Genomic DNA, 21,504 nt, shown 5'->3' with positions numbered 1-21,504 from the left:
CAGTTTTCACCTGAATTCTGGGTTGGGCAGTTAATGGTTGGTGGGTGGGTGGGTGGGGGGGATGGGGGGGGGAGTACGGGTGCTGCAGAATCTGTGGGCTGCCAATCAGGATTTGCAAGCACGTCCGGAAGGACACTAGTGGCTCTGCGGGCAAATTCTTGGTGGCTGCTTGTCACCGCACCAGCTTGTACTGCACTTATGGGACTCACCACATCACCAAGTGATACTGCAGTGCTGGTATATAAAAAGACCAGGATATACTAGACCGCTGGTGCTCACCAGCTCACCAAAAAGGTAGTGCGGCACTAGTACTGGCACTCTGCTGCATATGAGACAAGTCATGCAATCCTAGCACTTTAGCTTCATGGGGTCAGGTATGCCTGATCTTAACACGGACCTCTTCTCCATCGTCTGAGCTACCTGTCAGGGTGCTGCTGCTTTCTACTGGTTCGTATTCTGAGGCCGATTGTGTCAGGGAGTCTTCCCCCTCGCTCTCACCTGACATGCTCAGAATCATGTAGGCCTCTTCACTAGTGTACCTTTCGTTGGACATTTTGGGCTTTAAATTCATAGGTACCTAGTGTGACTCACAGGAAGAAAAAAAAAAAAAAAAAAAAAAGAAGGAGCACCTGGCTGTCAGGGACTGCTTGAACCGCTACCAATAAAATTCACCTGCTAATGCTGGCAGAGATCAGGCCTGATTCTGCGAACACTGCAGGTGACAGTGATCAGAAATTACACTGACACTGCACTTCTTGTTAGGAGTGGGGGAAGGGGGGGGAGGGGCTAAACACTTGTGCTGGCAGTGAACAGGAATGATTCTGCTTTCACTGCGTTTTTGGGGACATTAATACTAAGGGGGCACAGGTATAGCTTTGTTCGTGATCAATATATTGATCCGTACAAACACTATACTAGTAATGATGGTGATCAGCAAACTATAGCGTGAGTGCGATAGTGTGTGGGCATCATACTAGTAATGATGGTGATCAGCAAACTATAGCGTGAGTGCGATAGTGTGTGGGCAACCTAACGCTAGCTGACCCTAGCTGGGAGGGACGCTAACTGACCCTGATGCTATCTGACGTCACTAGTGGCACTAATACAGTGATCAGTGAAAAATACTGCACATTGACACTGTACTAATGGCACTGGTAGGGGGCAATCAAAGTGTTAAATATGGCAATCAAGGGGTTAAAATGTCTAACGTATGTGGGTGCAGTGTGCTGCTTTTACTTACGTGTAATGTCTTTCTTCTCTCTCTCGAACAAAATGCTTCTAGGGAGAGAAGAACCAGCTAGATCCTGTGCAAGTATTTAGGGACAGTTCTGCATCTCCATATGCTGTAGGAGATCGGCAGAGTCCCAACCAAAATCACTGGCCGAGACCTGCTGACATACACCCATACACCTTCTAAAGCGAATGACAGCGTGGGCTAGCCGTGGGGGAGGAGGGGCCATGCACACTCTAAACGCGGAAGAGCAGAGCGACGTATGGGTACTTCGCTTTGCCTGCAGCTACCGCCCATCTACAGTACATTACAGGCAGGCGGGAAGCAGTTAGGACGTCACGGTGGCTCGACCATTCATAAGGCCGAAACGCACAAACCCGGGAAGAAGACCAGGTGAAGATGGAAACGCCTACAGTGGTGACAGTGTGCCGCTGGAGGGCTTCATTTTCAGGTAAGTGTCATAATGCACTAGTATTCGATGCATACTAGCACATTGTGACTTACACTGCTAGGAGGCCCATTTTTTGGTTTTTGGTGCGTTTACTACAACTTTAAAATTTTATTTAAACCTAAAAATTAAAAAAAAAAAAAAAAAAAGTATATTGTAGTCTTTGCAATTTTCAGGTGTTTTCCTGTATTTTCACCTGGTGATCCAGCCAGAAATACACTTGGTGCCCTGGGGTAACTGTGCTTTATCACCATACTGTATCTATGATGTCTTGTTACCTTAGGCTGTTCACTCCAAATTCAGGCTACAGAACACCCCCTCCTCTTCTTATCTCCATTACAAATGTGGGAGGTGTTCTGTGGTCCACAGGGAACTCATCTGGCCTAACTCAGCTTGGGATTTCAGTGCTGAAGAGGCAGAGTTGGTAGCTCACTAATGGAAGTTGGGAGCTCACGGAAATTCTGAGAGGATCAACAAGTATTTTTTACACTACTGAACAGATAAATCAAAAACGCCATAATTAACAGATCAGAGGGAAGCTAAAATAAGAAATGTATTGCTAGGTTTTATATAGATTTTAATCACAGAAGGCTTATGCCTATACTTGGCAGGAAACACAAGGTGGTCTTTCCCTGCGTAGTTATTAGCTACACATTTTTTTAAAAGTTTAGAAGAAATGCAGTGATTTCCTATAAGTCTCTTTACCCATTGTCGATATACCAAGCCAGCTAAGGACCAGTAAAACATGTTCTGTGTATTGTCTATGAGAAGTGATGGCAGTAAAGGTTCTGGCTTTTTTTTGCCTAACTTTGTTTTTCCACAGGTTCCAGTGACAGACATCTTGCCTTGGCCGGAACTCATAAGGGGATACGGATAGAAGAATGTGATAAATATAAAGAAGAAAAAAAATACAGGTAAGTAGTAGGGACATGGAAACAACTGGAACAATGATGATATTTTTGGACTGGAATCAAGGATTCCAAATTCAAAGCAAAAACAGTCTAGGTGGCATATCAACCTATTCTTGATCCTTTAGATCAGTGGTCTCCAAACTGCGGCCCAGGGGCCAAATGCAGTCCTTTACTTGCCTTTGTTCGCCCTTGGGGCAATTTTCCTCCCACTGACTCCAACAATGGGGCATAATTCCTGCTACAGACAACGAGGCAATATTCCTCGCATTGACACCAACGAGGGGCACCGTTTTTCCCACTGCAACCATTAATGGGGCACCATTCCTCCCACTGCAACCACTGAAGGGGCACCATAGCTCCCACTGAAACCACTGATGGGGCACCATAGCTCCCACTGAAACCACTGATGGGGCACCATTCCTCCCACTGCAACCATTGATGAGGCATTATTGATCCCACTGACACCATTGATGGGGCTTTATTACTCCCACGGACACCATTGATGGGGCACTATTCCTCCCACTGAAGCCAGGACAAATTCTACTCCCAACAGCCACAGTCCAGCCCCCCTATAGTCTGAAGTATACTAAACTGGCCCTCTGCTTAGAAAATTTGGAGACCCCTGCCTTAGATTGTAAGCCATCATGAACAAGTCCTCCCAACCCTCGTCTTGAATTGTACTTCAACTATGCTGTCTCTTTCTTTTGAAAGCATTGCACAAACTGTTGGTTTCACATAAATTCTGTATAATAATACATAATAATTATAATAATAGTGTATGGAAGAACAGGGGCATATAAAGAAGAGGTAGTAATGCTGTGTGCACTAGACAAAGACACATAAAACTGGGGCCTAGAGACAGCAATGTGGCTTATTATAATCTGGCTCTGACACATTTACGAAAATACTAGGTGACCAGGGGCAGACTGACCATTCAAGCACTCGGGCACTGCCCGAGGGCTCGGGGTCAGTAGGAGGCCCCATGAGATGCCCCTGGTACCTTTTATTGGCTTTTTCATAGGCTTTTTTTGGTAGTGGGCGAGGACACAGGGGCCCAATGATCCCCTATTGCCCGGGGGCCCCATGAGTTGTCAGTCCGCCCCTGTAGGTGAAATTGCATAGGTTTTGGGTAGTCTGTCTACATTTCGGCATCTGGTACAGAGCACCTCATTTATTTCTCAGTGAAAAAAGCAGCCCTGTGTATTAAAAGCCCAGCATAATATATACAGTACATGAGGCTGATTATTTGCAGTATAACAAGCAGCCAGGTCCTACTTGTTCTTCTGAAGTTCTTCCAGATTTGAAGCATTCCATTCTGAACCCTGAAAAAACCAAGACGACAGCATGAGCTTTAGAATGTGTTTCCAAAGTACGGTCACCAACACAAGCAAGTTCCCAGGTAAAATCATTTGTGTAATTCTTTTAAAAGGAGAAGGTCACCTTTTTGAATTTACGGTGTAACATGTAATATGTTCAGCATCCACCCCCTCTCCCAAAGGTTCCCTCCCCGCCTCCTTGTGACAGCCAGCGGGGGATCTTCTAACGCACCTGCTGTCACATTTTGACAACAGCATGGCCCACACAGCCACGTTGTTCATTCACAGTTTCCTGTGAATGAATAGACTACAAGTACCATCAGATGTTGCAGCTGATGGCTTGTAGTTCTCAGTGAACTACAAGGATGCTGGTGAGAGCTCTCTTAGTTTATCGATCTTCTTGCTCTCAAGTAACTGTTTGCCCATACCGAAGGGACAGGCAGAAAGCTATTCTGAAAGTCTGCAGGAGCCTGACATTGCATCCGTGATCTGCTGATCGCAGGTGCAATGCTCTGTAGGCTCCTTGGAAAAGAAATAATAAATGCACATTTCTTTTACCTGCTAAAACATATGCTTTTTTTTTCAAAAGTTGATCCTTTAAGGTCAATTTGATGAGAAATCTTTTCTGGTTTCTACTGCCATCTCAGGCTCTGTTAGATTTTTCCTTCATTTCTGTCCAGGTGACAATGGTTTTACCGGAGAGAAAGTGGGGGAAAACCTGAACATGTGCTGCAGTAAAGAAAATTAATAGGAGTTTCCAGCCTTCCCCTGCTCTACAAAAAAAAAAAAAAATATATATAATATGATTTTAGCACTTAAAACTATGGTCACATGGTCATCAGGATCCCTGTGCTCCTGGTGACATCATCTTTGATGAAACTAGTAGGGCAGAGATGAGACATATGCCACTACGAATAGGTTATCCCGCTGCGGCCATCTTGGATTCTGGAACATGAGTTGTTTATATGATATGAAGTGCCTGGTTATCAGCTTTTCATTGTAAGTGCATATATTACATTAAAGTTGTTTAAATCAGGATTACACTATGAGAGCATGTCTTTCTTTTTCATGATACTGTGTCCATCTGAGTACATATGCACAGCGATCTGATATAACACAGCAGTACCATCATTTGACATGTGGTTTTGAGGAAAGCTGGGCATCTTGTATTGACACACAAGTGCTGGTTGACCACTCTTCATTGGGAGTCATAGGATTCTGGTAAGCCTTTCTCTATTGTACACCGAGCTGCGGTGTGGTTTATCATTAAGATGCTTTTGATATCCGCATTTGTCATTTCTCTCATAATCAAAGAACCACTGAATTCACAGGTTTTTCTTCACATTTGGATTCCTTTGTTTTATTCTTTCAATTTGAGGTGACACAAGAGTTTGATATATTTGCACTACACTATTGTATTGCACTTACATTTTAATTTATCCTAATGCTGCACTATTGTTTTGTGAAAAAAAAATAAGTAAAAAAGGTGGATGAAGGAAAACTTGACAATGCTGTCCTGCTACCTGCAAATTTGGAAAACATACGGCCTCTTTCACATGGGCATTCTGTATTTCCGTTTACGAATAAAAAAACGGACACCCATGTATTTCTATGGACTGGCGGATGCAAACCGATGATAATCCGTTTACATCCGTTAACATTCGTTCTTTTGAATGTTCTGCCGTAAAAAAAAAAAGAAATGGAACGGACTAAAAATTGATGTGAATGGATGAAAAACGGATGTAAACAGATGAAAAATGGACGTAAGCCGACGTAATCAGATGAAAAAAACAGATGTAAACTGATGAAAAATGGATGTAAACTGATCCACGTTTTCTTTGAAAAAATAAAAAAAAAACGTGACTGATCTGATGAAAAAAAAACGAACGCCCGTGTGAAAGGACCCTACCTTGTTATAATCCACCAAGGACCAGAGTTAAAGGATGGTCAATAAACACCACTCTGTGGCTGGTAAATGTTCCAGGAAGCCCACTGGAAAACTGGCATAGGAGAGTTGAGCTCCAGGATCTCCGGCAGCGCTCACTGGTTCCTGCTGCTCACCTCCATGACATCACTCTATCTTGTAACTCGTGGGCTCAGCAGGATGTACTAGTGGGCACAGTGGGGGACTAAAGAACATTACATTCCAGAAGTGTCGGCTTCCCAGCAGACTTCAGTCGAACAAGTTTCAAGGGTGTTCAGCGGAACAGGCTGCAGGGAAGGCGAGTAAATACACTGTTCTTTTTCAGGGTTTTTTATGTAACAAGTTAGTATAATGACTAACTTGTAAGTGCTCTATGCTACCCAGAACAACCAATCATCTCATTTTTACAACTTAAAATGATAGCCAGATTGTGATTTTTTTTGCAAGAAGAACTGTCAATCAGACTATACCAAGTATAAGTAGGGGAAGATCTCTGAAGGTCGGTCCATTTGCGCCAAGATTATAATCATCTCATTGTCAATGAACTCTGTGTACTGCTGCAGGTTGCAATTAGTGTGCTGCTCTAGAGCATTCCGGACCTAAAAGAGAGGATACAGCTACATCAGATTTCACTTTATCATGATAAATGTGTAGAATAAGAAAAACCTAAATGGTTATTTAATAGCTTTATACCAGTAAAAACAATATTAAGGTTTGCCTCACACAAACCTGCAGAGAGAAAAAAAATTCACAGGCTGCCAGTGCTGAAAATAGTTACTTGCCTGAACTGAATACTTGTCAGAGACCCAGAAAATAGTGAAAATATTTGGTTAAATAGTATTTTCAGGAGCTGTCAGAAATAATTACCTAGTGCAAGTGTCATAGTATAGGTTAGCTTTAATGCTTACAGTGTTAGCCGACTTAAAATCCCAATATCGATATAGCCTTCAGTTAAAGCAGAACTCAAAGTTAAAAAATTCTGTTCGATTACCGATACCAAAACATTTGCTCAAAATGCTGCAATACCCAGCTCATATTCTTTTGTGGCCCGATTTGAGCCCATACGAAATGAATGGGTTTAAAATCACACTGCAAAGAATGGCATGAGATTAGAACAAGAATGAAATTCCTGTCCGAATCACATACAGTTTCACCCACCACTCCTGTGTGAATCAAGGCTTGTCATAGTGACTTCAGCCTGGGTTCACACAGGAGCAGTGCGAGAAACCACACACAATTCCAACAAGAGTCGCACCGCATTCCTGTTCACACCATATGCTATTTTTTTGCAGTGTGATTTAAGCCCATTTATTTTGTATGGGCTCATATCGCTCTGCAAAGATATCGGTGACTACTTGAGCAGAAGTAATCGGTACTTGTACTCTCCGATAAAAGATGGTATCATTGCAACCCTAATTTTCTAAATACAAGAGGCATGTTCATTCATACTTAAGAGTCATTTGTGTATTTTTTCCAGATCTGTGCAGTAATCTTCCATGAAACTTCTCCTGTACTCTGCCATTGTGCACAAGCTTCCTATTATTAAGAACAGGCACTGCTGCTCTCTCCACTCCTAAGGCCTTGTTTACATGGCCGTAGTTAAAGCGGAGTTCCAGCTGAAAATAAATAAATAAATGTCAGCAGCTACAAAAACCGTAGCTGCTGACTTTTAAAATACAGACAGGCACTTACCTGTCCCTCAGTCCAGCAGCGTCCTCCCCACCGCTGGTTTCACCAGCCGTTTTCTCTCCCTGGCGCTGGCATGTTTAGTGTGGGCATCCGGCTGTGACAGTTTGCGGCTTCACAGCTGGGTGCCCACTGCACATGCACGAGAAGTGCTGCGCTTTGTGAATGAATAGCCCTGTAGTCTTCTAAGTCGTGTCACGTGTCCCAGAAGACTACAGGGGGTGGAGGGAGGACAACTCCCCCCCCTAAAAGGTGCCAATCTTTAACAGGGAGCGGGGGACAAAGCATTAAATCGGAACTTCCCCTTTTGGGTGCCGCTCCGCTTTAAGCATATGCCCTTGCGTGGGCTGTGTTTGCCCGCATGCAGCCCACGTAGGTCTATCTGGCCAAGTAGCTGTATGTACTCAGCCGCTGTTTCCAATCTGACAGCCGTGTGGCCCTGAATGCAAACTGTCTGTGTTTGGGGCCGAGCACCTACACAGCTGTCAAGTTGGGAGTAGTGGCTCTGCCCATGTAGCCATTGTGCCCCAACTGATATGAACAACGAGAGTGCCAGCACAGCAAAGCAGGGAACACCTGTGCATCTCCATGTGGGCAAATGCAGTCCTCGCACAGGCGTGTGCTTAAAGTGTTACTAAACCCACAACAGTAAAATCAGTCTGTATATGCAGTAAAGCGTGCTTGTTATACTCACTGTGGAACCTAAGGGGTCAATCCTCTGCATTGTGTAAAAAGGACGTTTGATCCTGTCTTCTCTGATTCTCCCCTTCCAGTGTCTCCTGATTGAACAGGGGCTCAGGGGCAAGCTGCACATGCTCAGTTTGGGGTGTATTGTTAGAGATAGTTTTTTTTACTTGGGACAGTGTATGTGATCAGCACAGGGCCAATCAGCGCTGTCCAGACAGAGGTTAGGGGTCCTTCATCCTCCAACAGGAGAATGAAATCTCCTCCTACAAGTTATAACAAGTACTCTGCTAGATACTGATAAAAGTCACAAGGCTGCTCTATCCGCTAAGAAAAAGGTATTTAGCAGTTTATATTTACTAAAATAATTGCACTTCCATGTTGTATGTACTGTGGAAGACCAGATATAGCGAATGCAGGGTCCGGGGAGACCAGATATAGCGAATGCAGGGGCATGGGTTTAATAACACTTTAAAGCAGAGTTCCAGTGAACATAAACAAAAGAAAAGTCAGCAGCTACAAAAACTGTACTGCTGACTTATAAAAAAACGGACACTTACCTGTCCCTCGATCCCACAGTGTCTTCCCCACAGCCAGTTTCACCGACCACCCTGTGTTCCTGGCGTCGGCATCTTCAGTGTGGGCACCCAGCTGTGACAGCCTGCAGCAGAGGACAACTTCCGCTTATCGCAGCGGAAGTGGGAGTATGTACCTGTCAATTTCAGGTACCCATTGCCCAAAAGGTGCCAATCCTTAATGGGGAACAGGGGACCAGTTCTTAAAGCATAACTTCCCCTTTTGGGTGGAGCTCCGCTTTAAGTATGTCCATGTGAATGAGGCCTAAAGGTTGACTGGTACAGGCCTTCTCATCACTTTTTTTTTTTAAGAGGTAATTAATACAAAGGTATTTCCTGCACACAAAGTGGATTTATATTATTTGTGGCTATTTAAGGAATATATTTAACCACTAGCCTACAGGGCACTTATACCCCCTTCCTGTCCAGGCCAATTTCCAGCTCTCAGCACTGTCACACTTTGAATGACAATTGCACGGTCATGCAACACTGTACACATTACATTTTTATCATTTTTTTTGTGACAGATAGAGCTTTATTTTGGTGGTATTTAATCACCTCTGGGTTTTTTTATTTTTCAAAGGTCTGGATGCACATACATAAAGAGATATCCCAAGGGGAGGAGGTTGTATATGAAAGAAAGCATCCCTGATATCTTTTTACATATGCATGCTCCCCTAATACCTTTCAGCCAGCTGTGAGCTAATTAGGAGGCAAGCACTGTATCTCTAGGTGGATCCAGATGATGCTTTCTTAGATACAACCCATTATGCAGAGAACTGTGCACCATGGATGCAGAATGAAGGATGAAGTAAAAGGGTTTTTTGCCAGCTTGCTTGATTTGCCTGGATGTAATAAGCTCAGGTGTTTTAAAAGTGTTATTCTTTGACCCCTTGGCTATTCTAGTCTCTAAATTAACATTAACAGTGTGAGAACAATAACTGTTGCTGCAGTTGTAGGCTAGGAATATTACATGTTGTTCCTAATCTTGTGACCACAACAACAGCCAATCATTGAGATCACTGAAATTTTGTCAAAGAAAGGTACTGTGTAATTCGAAATTGCACACTTTGCTGTATGAGCTGACACTCGATTATGATTCACATGACGTTTTTCTGATTTTTTTTTTTTTTTTTTAATATGTCATAAAATGAGGATCTATTTTAATTAGGTGATTTTTGATGCATAACACTATCAATGTTCTGGTTTTCAGAAGGCACTGTTCCTCTTTGTGATCACTTAGGCCCCATTCACACCTGAGAGTTTTGCAGGTCGAAGCTCCAAAACGCCCAGGGAGAAAAAAAAAAAAAATCAATCAATCATTCTCAATGGAGATGGTGTGTTTTTGAAGTTTTTTTTTTTCGCCATTGAAATGAGCAATTCATGCATTTTGTTTTTCTTAAAGAGTTTTTCTGCTCAAACACAAGAGTTAAATATAATAAATGAATAAATACATATTAAATAAAATAAATAAGAATCAAACAAAAAAAATCCATTAATATATAAAATTAATGAATTAACCCCTAACCAAAAAGTTAAATAAAATAAAGTTAACCCCTAACCACAAAATAAATGAACCCCTAACCGTAAACCAAACCCCTAACAAAAAAAATTAATAAATAAAATTATAAAATAAAATGTATTATTTACAAACGGCGTTCAAATCAAACTGGGACTTTAATTTTAAAAAGGTATAAAAAAGGGATGCTAGTGTGGCGGTACTACACGCAGTAGTAAGTGGCAAGTGTGTCCTATTACTGATAGGCGGTGCTCATGTCGCAGGCCAGTCCAGAGACCATTAATCAAGAAGGCAGACAACAGTGTTAGTGCGTGCATGGAATAAATAGATCGACGCATAGCCTATTGTGAAATTGCACAAGAGGGTTTCTATGGTCAGCATTGAAGTGAAGCCGGCTGTCCTTGGATGGTTCAGACGTACTGACAAATCTTTCTATGCCAAAGCTTTCCAAGCATTAGTTAAATGCTGAGATATGTGTATAAATGTAGCAGGGGAGTATGTCTAAAAATAAATGTAGTTTCCACTCCTTGAAATTTGTGCTTTAGTATATAAAAACACAAAAGTCCTGGTTTGACTTAAACTCCCCTTGTATATTTATTTTGAATAAATTAATCATAATAAATACATAGATTAACCCTCACCCCAACCTTAACTTGCAGCCCTAACCTCTAAGCTAAAAAAATAAAAGCAAAATAAAAAAAGCTGATGAAAAAGCTAAAAAAAAAACTGAAATACAAAAATGATAAACAGATTTTTTTTTAATCGACTATTAAAAAAAAACCGCCAAAGCTCAACAAACGCTTTAAAAATGCTGTACAAAAAATGCAAGCAAAAACGCGACACTCAGATTTGAACGCAGCCTTATAATGCATAGAGAGAGATAGAGAGTAAGAAATCACTAAAATGTATAGAAAAATAAAAAGGTTTCTATATATTTTTGTCCATTTGTCAGCTTGTAATAAAAAAAAAAAAAAAAAATACAGCAAGATATTTTTAAAACAATGTAAATATAAGTAAAAATAAAAGCCATTTTTTTAATTTAAAAACCAATGTAAAAGTAATTTAGGTATGAAAATAGGCATACAAGTTATTGTACAAGTGTATATTTGCCGTCTTTTGTATTTTTCCCCACTCACCTGCTTAGACGTTATATTCTCAAGGTCGCTTTCTCTCAAGATATCTCGCAGCTTTTTTCGGATGATCTTCTCAGTCTCCTCTCTGAAATTAAAGGACAAAAATACATCTTGGTCTGCACGCATAATATTTTTCAAAATAACAGCTGTAAAATCTGCCCCCCGCCTCCTGCCCATGAAATGCCAGTTACATTTAGCACCCATTCATAGCTTTCTGGTCTGTTTTGATTGGACTGCTAACACACAACAGGCAGAAAATTGGACATGCACCATATTTCTCTGATGCAGCATACATTGGTATGCTGGGGGAGCTTTGAAAATCAATGGCACTGCTATGCATTATGGAGTGTGTTACAGCAATGCTGAAGTGTAAATGGGCCCTTATCCAAAGGTAATACTGAGCTTGTGTTGAATATTTCTCAGTAGAACCTGACTGGCAAGTATATGTCTGGTTGAAAACATTACAAAAATAAAATAGTCCAACTCTATTAATCTTGACAGAAATCAAGTAGTGTTATCAGCTCTGCCCTGTCTACATCTGTGAACTACAGAACACCCATGTTAAGCTTACCATACAAGTTATAATCTGTCTGATACCAGTGCTGGGAGTTATCGCTGTGGCCACGGACACCGGTGGTGGGAGTTAATCGCTGTTGCCACTGACACCAAACCTGGGGATTATAATTGCAACCACTGACACCAATGCAAGGGGTATTATTGGCACAACTGACACCAATGCTGAGGGTTTTAATTAGGGCCACTGACACCAATGATGGGTTTTATTTTGTTCCCACGTTCTCTTTGGTGTGCGTTGTGGTATACAGAAAATATGCAGCAGGACAGAAAGGTTTCTGGTGTTGAGTGTCACAGCCTATTCATTTTTAAATTGGTTGCCTAACTTGATACAATACACAAAAACGCATTGTACCCTGTACCAGCTGTCACTTTAAAAAAAAAAAAAAAAAAAAAAAAGTGTGGCTGTGCGGGGCTCCGCCCACTCAGCCACGTCATTCATTCACAGGGCATTTTGAATGAAATCGACTACAAAATACCAACATCCTTTGGGGCTGTAGTTCTCAGTGAACTACCATGGCACCGTCTAGCAAGGCACCAGTGATCTGATCACTGGTACAATGCTTTCCAGGCAAAATAAAAAAAATAATAAATGCACATTTTTAATAGTGCTTTTATTTTTAAAAGGTGAACCTATCCCTTAAGCATAAATAGCTGTCTAGTAGGAATGACAAGGAATAAAACACAAACATTGGAATATAAAGCCAATGGAATAGAAGGAGCCTTAATGTATAGAATGGCTTAAGGTTTTGAAAGCTAGTTCACACTAGATGCAGTTCAGTGCGCTTTTTTTCTGCATCAAAAATGCATGCACAGTGTCTTTCATGTATTCCAATGGCTCTGGTTCACACAAGTGCAGTTTCCAGTGCAGAGGAAAAAAAAAAAAAAAAAAAAAAAAAAAAAAGGAGCAGGCTGAATTTTCTCTGTACAGAACCACACTGGATCATGGCAAACTGCGTGTGGTGTGAACTGTAAGCAAAAACGTATCCTGAATGCATCCGGAGTAAATTTTTGTAGTGTGAACTGGCCCTTATAGTATTGACCATGGCATCCATTTCAGTTTGAGAGCTTACGTATTCGTGAGAAAACAATCTAGAGGGTGAAATCAGATTACGTAACAGCACCTTTAATAACACTTGGAAACAAAGAAGAGATGAGAGAAAGTGCATACACCAAAAAAGAAAAAAAGGAAAGTAGTAAAGATGAGGAAGGAAGGAGAAGGAACAAGAGCAGATGAAAAGATAAAAAATAGAAAGTTTCTGAATGCTGCCCACTGAACTGAAACCAACCTCCTCCACCACCCCTAGCCCAGAAATGGTACTTTTAATACCAAATTCTAAATCCTTAATAAATAGATAAGGGTCCCAACACTGAACCTTGGGGTACACCACTGACACCCCAGACCATTCAGAGTATGAATCATTAACCACTACTCTCTGAATACAATCTTTTAGCCAGTTTTCTATCCATTTACATACAGATTTTCCAAGCCTGTAGACCTTACCTTACACATTAGCCGTGTGTGGCGAACTGTGTCAAACGCTTTTGCAAAATCCAAGTATACTATATCAACAGCCACTCCTTCGTCTACGTTTTTTGCTTCCTTTACTTGCTCATAAAAAGAAATCAGATTTGTTTGACAGCTTGAGTCTTTCATGAATCCATACTGTCTGTTGCTTGAAATACTGTTCTCTAGCAAAAACTCTATGTGTTTATCAGCTTCTGCACTACAAAGAGCATTAGGGGAATGACACTGATGCAGAGTTTAGTGCTTGAACTCTGATCCCCCTAGTTTAGATAAGATCATGTGGCACTGGGCAACTGGCTAATCTTGTCACGTGACTGACTGCCTTGGGAGCCCTGTGCTGTTCCTTATGACAGACATAGAAAAGACAGGTTTGTTTTTTTTGTTTTTGTATTCTTCTAATAGTGCAGGGCAGTTAGGGTAGGAAGAAGGGTTGATTTTTCAATGGGTTTACTTAAATAGTCTCCTTATACTCTGATTTTTGCCAATTTTCTCTGACCTTTCTTGTGTGGTGGCATCTCTGCAGATAGACGTTAAGTCTGTTGTGGCCATCCAAGCGTTAATACAGCCCTGGGGTGAGCGACGATGGTCCTGGTAATATGCCAGCCCAGAATGGACACTGTTGCCTGGGATATAGTTATAAGACTCTGCAGCTTCGCAGGCTTTGTGGAGCATCTGAAGTAGGGACCTGCAATCAAAACACATTAAAGCATGTAACTACAATATAACGTGTATGTACACCTTAATAGTGAACTTCTATTTGTTTGTTTTTTTAATATTGGGATAATTTTTGTAAATTAATAAAAGCTGACTATTGTATGCACCCCTGCCAGTGATAAAGCGGAACTAAAAAGTAAAAATAGTTATCTTCGTTTCAATGGTCATGGAGATCTCTCACAGGTGGCATCTTCTCCCCAAACTTTTTCCAGGTGCTGCTCTTCAGCCACCTTGATTGGCCATTGTGGGATGAGGTCACTCCTGCATATGCGCAGGAGGGTAGTCATCCCAGCACACAGGCAGTGAACAGGAATATAAACTGAGCTGCACATGCACATATCAGTGTACGTTTCACAGGGGATTGCGAACAGGCAGGTAAGTTATTTTATTGCATTAGAGACAATGCATGTCGTCGTCTGTCAGAAAAAGCCCTCCTGTTTGCAATTTTTTCAATTTTTCTTCCACTTTAAAAGGTCTGTTTCAGCCACCTTTGCTGAACAGCTTGGTCAGTCAAAGGGAGTTGAAAAACAACTTGGGAGAACTTGCACAATTGGTGGCTGACTAAATACTTTTTTGCCCCACTGTATATATATTATTTTTTTTAAATTTTGGCCATAGTTACACTTCAAGTTAACGCTTAAGGGGGTCTTCACACAAATACATTATCCCTCCCCTGATCCTTTGCACGAACAGTTTTTTTTTTTTTTTTAACTAGTAGCCGACCGCAGATAGCCGAATGACGGCTGCAGTGCGGCCGGCCAGTTCTGGGTGGACGTCATATGACGTCCTCCCAGAACGCGCTCTCCTGCACGCCCCAGGGGGCGCGCACCCGGCGATTTCCGTGATCGCTGTGTCCTACGGACACAGCTGATCATGTGATGTGGTAAAAGGCCAATCACAGCGGCCTTTTACCACGTGATCAGCGGTGTCCAATGACACGCTGATCAGAGGGAAATGCAAGTGCCGGTTCTCGGCTGCACTTTCCTCACGCTGTCAGATCGTGAGGAAAGTACTGCCGAGAACCGGCAGTTGTCAGAGCGGGGATCGGCACCGATCATCAGGGCACTGATCATCAGTGCCCTGATGATCGGTGCCCAGCAGTGCCGCCCGCAAGTTCCGCCCACCTGTGCCCAGCAGTGCGCCCACTAGCTCCGCCCACCTGTGCCCAGCAGTGCGCCCACTAGCTCCGCCCACCTGTGCCCAGCAGTGCACCCACCTGTGCCCAGCAGTGCCACCCACCTGTGCCCAGCAGTGCCACCCACCTGTGCCCAGCAGTGCCACCCACCTGTGCCCAGCAGTGCCACCCACCTGTGCCACCCACCAGTGCAGCCCAGCAGTGCCACCCACCAGTGCAGCCCAGCAGTGCCACCCACCAGTGCAGCCCAGCAGTGCTGCCAGTCAGTGCCACCAGTCAGTGCCGCCAGTCAGTGCCCAGCAGTGATGCCAGTCAGTGCCGTCTATCAGTACCCATCATCAGTGTCACCTATCAGTGCCGCCTATCAGTGCCGCATATTAGTGCCGCCTATCCGTGACGCCTCATTAGTGCTGTCTATCAGTGCCGCCTATTCGTGCCACCTCATTAGTACTGCCTATCAGTGCCCTTTAGTGCTGCCTATCAGTGCCCATCAGTGCCGCCTATCAATGCCCATCAGTGCCGCCTCATCAACGCACATCAGTGAAGGAGAAAAAATACCTGTTTGAAAAATTTTATAATAGAAACAAAGAAACTTTTTTTTTTTTTTCAAATTTTTTACTTTTTTTATTTTTAGCGCAAAAAGTAAAGCGCCCAGTAGCGATTAAATACCACCAAAAGAAAGCTCTATTTGTGAGAAAAAAAATGATCAAAATTTCATATGGGTACAATGTTGCATGACCGCGCAATTGTCAATCAAAGTGCGGCAGCGCTGAAAGCTGAAAATTGGCCTGGTAAATAAGGGGGTATAAGTGCCTGGTAAGCAAGTGGTTAAGTAAATTGGCCGCCATTACTAGTAGGAAGAAGACAAAAAAAAATTCCAGTATCTATACTGCCATTTGTAAACACTATAACTTTCATGTAAATCAATTTACATGTATTGGGATTTTTTTTTTTTTAGCAAAGATGTAGCAGAATACATTTTGGCCCAAATTTATGATGAAATTTGATTTTTAAAACTTTTTTACTGGACGTTTAATAGCAAAAAAGTAAAAAAAAAAAAACCTTCTGTCTCAAAATTGTCAGCCTTTTTTTTGTTTATAGCGGAAAAAAACCAAACAAAAAACCAAAAAAAAAACCAAAACAAAAAACACCACACAGGCGATCAAATACCACCGAAATAAAGCTCAATTCGTGGGAAATAAGGACGTAAATTTCATCTGGGTGTGGTGTTGCATGACAGCGCAATTGTCATTTACAGTAACGCAACACCGTAATGTAAAAAACGGTCTATCAGGAAGGGGGGGGGGTAAATCCTCAGGAGAGCAAGTGGTTAAATTAGCAATATACTTGCCAGGTGAAAAATAAAAAGGTGTGCAAATGTCTCTTCTTAAAACAGGCACAGCTGACCAGAAAAGCCTGTCCCATGCCAGCATACTGCAGAGAGGAGTACTTGCTCATTGTGTACAAACAGTGATCTTTTTGCAGATGTCTGACACCCCCTGAGTCAGAGCTAAAGTTCCCCAATCAGCAGGGAGCTTAGGTTTTGCTGTTTGGATAGCTTTAGCTCTAACTCAGCAGGGGTGTATCAGACCTCAAGTCAGACCACACAGAGAACAAGGGTCCTTCTCTGCAGCATATTGGCAGAAGACAGGCTTTTCTACTCAGGCTGTGGCTGCTTTATAAGGAAAACAAACTAAGACTTTCCACACCTTTTGTTTTAAATGGGCTTTACATTCTATTGACAGAGCTATCCACAGATTGCACTGTGACAAATCATGTGTCGGAATAGCCAATGTACTAGACTACTATATAGGAAGAATAGCATAAATATTCAATAAGCAAACTAATTTTTAACTTACCACATTGTTTGAACAGATATAGGCTTAAATGATCGGACATCCATCCCGATTGTAACGCTGAATCCACTAAAGAAACATTGGAAGGGATTAGATATCCATAGCCAAAAAGTTATTGACTGACAGATTTACATAACACAACTTACCCATCTCCATCTATGAAGACCTGTGTATTACTCCATATTGGCACAACATTGCCAATTGTGCAGCCATTGGACCTATGAAAGTGAAGAAGGTTAGTTAGTAATAACTTGTCATTGGCATACTATTATGATCAGAATCAACACATCACAGAACACAAATAGGTCAGTCTGCCATATCTGCAAATCCATTTTAATAAAAAGCTATATTTATTTACCATATCCAGTAGATCAGTGAAAACACGTGTTCTCTTGTTCGTAATATACTGCTAGGTAAGTGTGCTAAGAGAGAATCATTGCCCATTGTGGCCTTTTACACTTGAACAGAGTACCATAGTATGTCTAATGGCTCTGCCTGACCTGTTCAGGTACATCGCAATCTCAGGGGAAGAACTGTTCTGGATCAGGCACTATAGTTCATCTTAGATATGGTTGTGGCCTGGATTGCCTACCCAGGATATACAGATAAACACTTGCCTGGGGCAATTGTGAATGCTTAAAGTAACCTTGACTTAAAGTGGATGTAAACCCTTACATATACCCAGTGACGTGATTAGCCTCAGAGGATACACAGAGATGAAACAAATCCACCTACATACAGTAAGTTCTGCCTGTTTACCTGCAGCGCTCTTCTCTAAAGCTGTTCAAAGTGCAGAATTTATACAGCTTGTGTGAACGTTCAGAAAGCAGGGGGTGGGGAGCTGATGTTACACTCTGCAAAGTTCAGTAGGGAGAGCTGATTGAAGGGAAGGGACGCCCCCTCCCCACAGCAACAAAGCTGAGGCTGTCAATCACAGGCTGTGTGCTGGAGCTTCCTCCCCATCACCCTTTTGTTCTTGGTGTCAGGAAAACTTGTCAGAAGTGAGTCATGCAGACAGAGGAATGAGGCAGCAGAGAGAAATAACATTTCTTTCCAACTATATAGGGATATGCTTTGTTCATATTTCATGTCAGGGGATTACAATCACTTTAAATTTTAAGGAAAACAGTACACTTATCCTTTTTGCCTCCTTCCCTGACCTAAGCTACCCCCGTCATACTTCCCTCAGTCCAGAATCTGAGTCTTTCAGTGATTATTGCTGTGCACTGGCCAGCTGGGGCCTAATTTTCCCTGATTTGATGGCTAAGTCTCCGCCATTCTACTTTCCAGTGAGTGCCACCAAAGCATTTTTTTTGGACCCTGGAATGGCCATTTGGAAAGGCTTAGTCATAGAAGTCATGGAAGTCAGACCCCAGTAACAAAGTGAAACTAAATCGAAGAGAACAGAAAAACACATGATTCTGAGTTTACTTTGATTCTTGTACAACTGCAGTGTCTCATAATAAAGTGTTTTTTTGTGTCATTAAAGTCTTACCCATTGTGGGGAAAGTCAACACCCAGCAGAATGGTCTGTTCCTCATTGGCTCTTCCCACAGAGGAAACCACCAACAGATATCTGGTTAGACAGGACCGGACAGGCTCCAAGCGGACAGCCTGAGGTGGAAAGATACCAAGCACATCTCAAGTTGTTAACTTGAACATAAAATTCTAAAGGATATTTTGCATTTAGTGTGCTCATTCTTAAAAGGGACACGGTCACCAACTTAAAAAAAAATTACAGGTAAAAGCGCAATAAAATTACATATTTTTAATGAGTCTTTGCTTTTCATCAACCAATTTTAATTCACTAGCAATGTGCCTTTGAACTTGCTAGGTGAATTCAACCATTCCAGGAATTCTGTTCTAGAACAGTTACCTGCACTCCATTATAGTCCTTTCCTACTTTGGCCTAGCTCCTCTACCCCTCCCTTCACCTTCCTACCTAAACTCCTTTTAGTAGCTCTTGGGGTAGGAATACTATAGAGCAGGGGTCTCCAAACTATGGCCCTCCAGGTGTTGAGGAACTGCAAGTCCCATGAGGCCTTGCAAGACTAACAGCCACAGGCAAGACTCCCAGAGGCAGGAGGTATGATGGGACTTTTAGTACTTCAACAGCTGGAGGGCAATAGTTTGGAGTCCCCTGCTATAGAGCATCATTTAAGTGACAACTCAGAGGCTGCTGACATCACATACAAGATGCTAGCACTCGACAGCAGTCTCGGGGCTTTTGGATGTCTACACAAGGGAAGCTTTTACAGGTAAATAAAATTCATAAAATATGTTGAATGTATATAACTTTTATTGGAAACTTGTTGGTTAAATAAATTATCAGTAGATTACTGCTTAAAGTGGGAAACCATGCAAAATCTTTTGGGAGAAGGTTCAGAACTGCAGGTTTTCACTGCTGTATATGTGTGCCTTCATCAGGTAGATGTCATCTCACTTTTTTCCCCTGGATGGAAAACACATCAAGCTGAGTATAAGTATATTCCAGGGAACACTGATAAATTCTCCTTTTAAAACTTTAGTTATATTTTAAGTATTGGTTGTTTAAGCAAGTTGGTCATTTTATTTCATCCAGGGAAGCCGGATACCTTTAAAAGCAGTTGTAAAGGCAGGTGGTTTTTTACCTTCATGCATTAAAAACCTTCTGTGTATTGCTCCCTCAAAAAGCCTCCTCTAATACTCACGCGAGCATCCTCTTGATCCAGCGATGTGCACGAGAGCCTCAGCTGTACCAGGACTCTCTCTCCTCATTGGCTGAGACCGCATTGAGCCATTGGCACCCACTACTGTCAATCGCAGCCAGTTAGCCAATGAGGAGAGAATGGAGGGCGGGGCAAAGTCTCAGCTCTGTCTTATGAATGCATGGAGTCAGGCTCAACAGCAAACACGCACTCTATTGGGGGCACTGGTCAAGGGGGAGGAGCCAGGATCCGGCAGGGGACCCGAGAAGAAGAGGATCAGAGCAGCTCTGTGCAAAACCCTTGCACAGGGAAAGTATGACATTTTTTTTTTTCTGAACTTTTAATACCACTTTAGATTTTGGTAAGTCACATGTAAGTGTGCCAAGGATACATTTGTAAGCATAGATGTTTTTAAGTTTAATATGAACAGTGTTTCTAGGGAGTTTAGTTTTTTTTTTCTATCCCAGCCTCTCAGGCTTTTCAGCATAGAGGAACCCTTGAAATAACTTTCAGGTCTCAGGAAACCCCTGCCAAAAATGACTATATCTATGACGCATGATACATTAGTGTGACGGTCGGTGGGAAGAATGGTCCTTACAGATAGCTAAAAAGATCAATGGTGTTAGTGCAAGCTCATCTGAGAGGCAAAAATTGCTCAAGGAACCCCTAGCATGCTCTGGAGGAACCCTAGGGCTCCATACAACACTGAGAAACCCTGGTCTATACAGTTGCAGTTTAAAGGAATGGTGCCAATTTCTTTCTAGATTTGGGTATCCCAAAAAAGGTCAGTGACTGAGCAACTTCATCAAATGTGGCAATAGAAACCTTGTTCTTGGCATCCTTTGAAATAGTATGGAAAGCAGGAAGAGAAAACGTCTCACCAATTTTAAAGTGTCTTCCTCCCGAAGAAGTCTCAGCATCGCTTGTAAGTGAAGCTGCTGTTCACTAGGGCCTGCAGTCTGTGAGGGTTCTGGTTCTTTATCCTCTTCTGGCTCACCCTCATCTTGGAGTAGAAGGGCAGCTCCTTTAACCATAACAAAGCTCTGCCTGTGGGATGAAAATTGCATATATTGAGGGAGAGGTGGTGAACAGTTAAGAGATAAAGAGAAGGTGAAGAAAAAAGTTCAAAGCAGAGATACATTTCTAGTACATAGGGCCTGTATAAAAAGGATCTCCATTATAATGCAAAGGAAGGAAGGCTAAGAAAATAAAATTTAGCCTTTGCTCACCGTCTCTGCATGCGCTTTCTCCGGTTTTTCGCATCTTCCTATAAAATAAAAATGAAAAAAACATAAGCCATTCTCTCAAATCACATTTTACCATACAAATCTGTTGGTCTGTGGCAAAAAGTAAAACAAACTGATTGTGTAAGAGAATATTCCATCAAATGCCACTTGTAATGGCTTCCCGAGTCTCTCATCAACTACCACTTTTAGGGGAATGGGATTGCTCACCATAAATTACCATATATAAATTAAATCTCTCGTGAACTGACACTTGTTATGAGATATCAGTTCAAATTCCATCTAGAAGAGATATAGGAATCTCTGGACCTCAAACGGTTTCTCATGAACTTCATGATGA

The 21,504-nt window shown here is 42.1% G+C and overlaps 1 protein-coding gene across 2 annotated transcripts in view; it reads right to left on the bottom strand.

Moving 5' to 3' along the window:
- Nucleotides 1–21,504, bottom strand: part of SSH3 (slingshot protein phosphatase 3) — an 89,719-nt gene that overhangs the window by 41,440 nt on the left and 26,775 nt on the right. For both annotated transcript variants that reach the window (XM_089683716.1, XM_089683715.1), the window contains exons 2-10: nucleotides 21,150–21,187; nucleotides 20,802–20,967; nucleotides 18,729–18,847; nucleotides 17,380–17,451; nucleotides 17,237–17,302; nucleotides 14,025–14,213; nucleotides 11,431–11,512; nucleotides 6,301–6,429; nucleotides 3,866–3,912 (exon numbers count right to left, since the gene is read on the bottom strand). In XM_089683716.1, coding sequence (XP_089539842.1) covers nucleotides 3,866–3,912; nucleotides 6,301–6,429; nucleotides 11,431–11,512; nucleotides 14,025–14,213; nucleotides 17,237–17,302; nucleotides 17,380–17,451; nucleotides 18,729–18,847; nucleotides 20,802–20,967; nucleotides 21,150–21,187 — 908 coding nt within the window. The remainder of the gene's footprint in view (nucleotides 1–3,865; nucleotides 3,913–6,300; nucleotides 6,430–11,430; nucleotides 11,513–14,024; nucleotides 14,214–17,236; nucleotides 17,303–17,379; nucleotides 17,452–18,728; nucleotides 18,848–20,801; nucleotides 20,968–21,149; nucleotides 21,188–21,504) is intronic.

This window comes from Staurois parvus, unplaced genomic scaffold, assembly GCF_062004578.1.
Source record: "Staurois parvus isolate SC_StPar_1 unplaced genomic scaffold, SC_StPar_1.0 ptg000320l, whole genome shotgun sequence".
NCBI classification, from domain to species: Eukaryota; Metazoa; Chordata; class Amphibia; order Anura; family Ranidae; genus Staurois; species Staurois parvus.
Note: the sequence above shows the minus strand (reverse complement) of the source record. Positions and strands in the feature narration are given on the sequence as shown.